General features: G+C 21.6%; 1 protein-coding gene across 1 annotated transcript in view; it reads left to right on the top strand.

Moving 5' to 3' along the window:
* The window catches only part of LOC117178146 (lysosomal alpha-mannosidase-like), a 27,187-nt gene that overhangs the window by 2,076 nt on the left and 21,639 nt on the right, over window positions 1–3,472 (top strand). Inside the window, exon 2 of the mRNA XM_033369407.1 lies at window positions 2,155–2,257. Within this exon, the coding sequence (XP_033225298.1) occupies window positions 2,155–2,257 (103 nt within the window). The remainder of the gene's footprint in view (window positions 1–2,154; window positions 2,258–3,472) is intronic.

Here is a 3,472-nt window from a genome sequence, read left to right as displayed (position 1 = left end):
TCATCCGTTTTAGTAGAAATTCATTAATTTTTTTATGAAATTGCAACTTTTTGATTAAAAATTATTGTTTGCTTGATTATTTAACTATTCTGTTTGAAAGATTTGGTGAAATTATTTTGCGAAGATTTTTTTTTGGAAGATTTATATTTCTAGTTGAAAATTTATCTCTTTGGTTGAAACTTTAACTATTGTGTTGAAAATTTATCCTTTTTAATAGAAATTTCAACTACTTACGTCAAAGTTGAATTACATTGCCTAAAAAATTTTTTTTCTAATAAAGGCTTAAGTTCTTTTTTAATGTTCATCTTTTTTTGTTGAAATTTCCTCTTTTCTAGTAAAAATAATTTTATTGGTTGAAATTAAATTTTTGTTTGGTAGAAATGCACTACTTTCGTGAAAAATTAATTTTTTGTTGAATTCATATCTTTCTGTTTATAAATTCCATTTTTTGGGGAAAAACTCTTCTTTTGATTTGAAACTTAAACAGTTTTCAAAAACTCTTACTTCTTCAATTGAAAAATATTTATTTTTTGAAAATTACTCATCACGGTTTAAATTTTTCTTGGATAAATTGGATCTTTTTTCATTGAAATGTAAACTATGATATTTTTTTGGGGTGAATTGATTTTTTTATGTTGAAATTTTAACTGAGATATTTTTTTAGAAAAATTCGTTTCTTTTTTTGAAAATTTTTCTTTTTACTTAAAAATTTATCTGTTTTAGTAGAATTTTAATTTTTGGGGAAAAAAATTTAATTGTTTCCTCCAAAATGTAACAATCTTTTTAAAATGCTTCCTAAAATTGCGTTAAAAAAAGAACTGAAATCTAATCTTTTTTAGATAAAAATGGAACTATTGGTAAACAAGTTAACAAAATTGGTAGAAAAGTCAACTGAAAATCTTTTTTAACCTAAAATACCACTATTATTTTAAAATTTATCTTTTTGAGAAAAAATTCATTTTCTTTAGTATAAATTTTATTTGCAAAGAAAATTCATATTTTGTCTTAAAGACTCAACAATTTAGATAAACTATTATTTCTTTCTAGAGTGAAAAATCTTTATTTGTTGAAAATTCGTGTTTTTTCTGGGGTCAAAATTCTTTTTTTTTTTATTTCTTCTTTTTTAAATAGTATACAAACTGTAACACTTTGTTAGGAACTCATATATTTACGTTAAAAATTTAATTATTTTGTTGACAATTCAAGTGTTGTGTTACAAAGCTCGAAGGTATTCCAATATTATATAATAATTAAAAAAAAATTATGAACAAATTATTTTTTGTAAGAATGTTTATTTTTTATTTTTCATAGTTTTACGTTTTTTAAGGTAGGTTGCAAGAAATTTGCATAAAACATTGTAAAGATGAAGAAATTTCTTCTTAAGATTATTGTTGTTAATATTATAAACAAATTTAAGAAACAAATGCATTATTCAGGTATTTCAACAGAAAACTTCGTTTTTTCAATAACACTCCTTTTAGTTAGGAACAACTTTTTTTTACCGACAAACGTCCAAATAATGCATTTTCTTATTACTTTCGTTTAAAAAAAATCCTAAGAATAAACAACAATTGTAAAATTTGCTAAAATTATCATAAGGTTTCTAATCACAAAAATGATTTAAAAAAAAAATTTTCTGTCGAAATATGCCTGAATAATGCATTTGTTAATTACTTTATGGAAAATCATAAAATTTGTTTATAAATTTTTTTTATTATATGATATTATTTACGAGCACCGGGAACGTCAAATTGAAAAATAAGTATTTTTTTCATAATTCTTTATTTATAAAAAATTTAAAATAATATGAAAATCCATTTTTTTGCTCCTTTTCAGCTTTATTATTTTCTAACGAAACTTGTCAAAATTATTTCATTAAAAAAATTATGGTCAGAAAGTCTTTTCTGTCCATGTATCCTGAATTATGTCGACGAAAAAAATTTTTCTATTTAAAATAAATTTTTCATATATTATGAATGAGCCTATCGTCAATCTATTTGCCTCGAATTAAGAAATTTTTCCAGCTTTTGAAACAATTTTTACTTATGTCAATGAAAAAAAGTTTAAACATGAAAAATCGTTTTTTTTATTCTGGACTTCTATAAATTTGATTATTATTTAATTAAAATTATTTTGTTTTATAAACATTCTTAGAACTGTGCAAAAGTCGATCCAAAAAAACTGAATGTTCACCTTGTACCTCACACTCATGATGATGTTGGGTGGTTAAAAACAGTTGACCAATATTACTTTGGAAGTAAGTAGTAATTGATTTTTTTTATAGTAGAATTAATAAGTTTGTATTTTACAAAAAAAATAATTTTTTGTACATTTTTTTTTGATTTTTTAAATAAAATTCGTTTGCAATAGATATAATATAACTTTTCACTGATCGAGTTTCACGTAAATTGTTGGAACAATTTATCATTATTTTGAGCAATATTCCTCACAAAATTGTTTTTAATTCTTCAAATTATTTTTCACTTTTCAGTTAGATCGAGCACAAAATTAAGAAAATTTACCGAAAATAATTTTTTAAGAAATTTATTATTATTTATAATAATAATTATTAATATAAATAAATAATTTTTTTAAAACATGCTAGAAATTTGAAGCCCCCCCCCCCAATTTTACACGACGTTCAATCACCTTTTCAATTAGATTGAGATAAAAATTAATTTAAGTTCAAAAATATAATTCTTTAAGCAATGTATTATTCATAATAATATTATTATTCAATAATGCTAGAAAGTTTTGGTTTTATCCAAAATTTTCATGTTTTTGTCTACTTCTTACTCAGAGTGTGATAATAATTATCGAAATAACCAGGATAATTACTTAAACAATTTATGTTTATTTCTTATTATATATTTTTTTAATCAGTAAGGTTAGATACGAGTAGTTACGGTTGTTCCTGAAATTATCAACTTTTTGTCTACTTTTCACTTCAAGTGTGACAATAATAATTAAAATTTTTAGAAACTTGATTGTTTAAACTCATTATTATTGTTTATAAATTCCTTCTTCTATAACAATACTAAATAGTTGCAAATTTTGTTGATAAAATTCACTACCTTTTAAAAACTTTTTCTAGGCTTTAATTAATTTTTTGTTATAAAAAAATAATAAATATCAAAATTAATTCGCACAGAAAGGTCAGTGACAACTTCATGGAAAATTTACATTTAATATTAACTATGTAGAAAATTTGAAGAAAACTTTAAATATCTGTTTTATTTCAGAAAAATATGTTTACAAAAAATAAAAAGATTGTATAAAAATGATTATCTTTAATGTTTACCTTAAATTTGTTCTTAACTCGAAAGAGAAAACAAAGTTTAAAATTTTAGAAAGAACTGCAATTTCCTAGCATTATTTAAAGAGAATATTTTTAAAAATAGAAATAAATTATTAAAACAATTATTTTTATTATCTTAAATTAACTATTATCTTAATCTAGCTGGAAAGTGGA

This window comes from Belonocnema kinseyi, chromosome 8 (genome assembly GCF_010883055.1).
Source record: "Belonocnema kinseyi isolate 2016_QV_RU_SX_M_011 chromosome 8, B_treatae_v1, whole genome shotgun sequence".
Classification (NCBI taxonomy): Eukaryota; Metazoa; Arthropoda; class Insecta; order Hymenoptera; family Cynipidae; genus Belonocnema; species Belonocnema kinseyi.
This window is presented reverse-complemented; position numbering and strand designations above follow the sequence as displayed.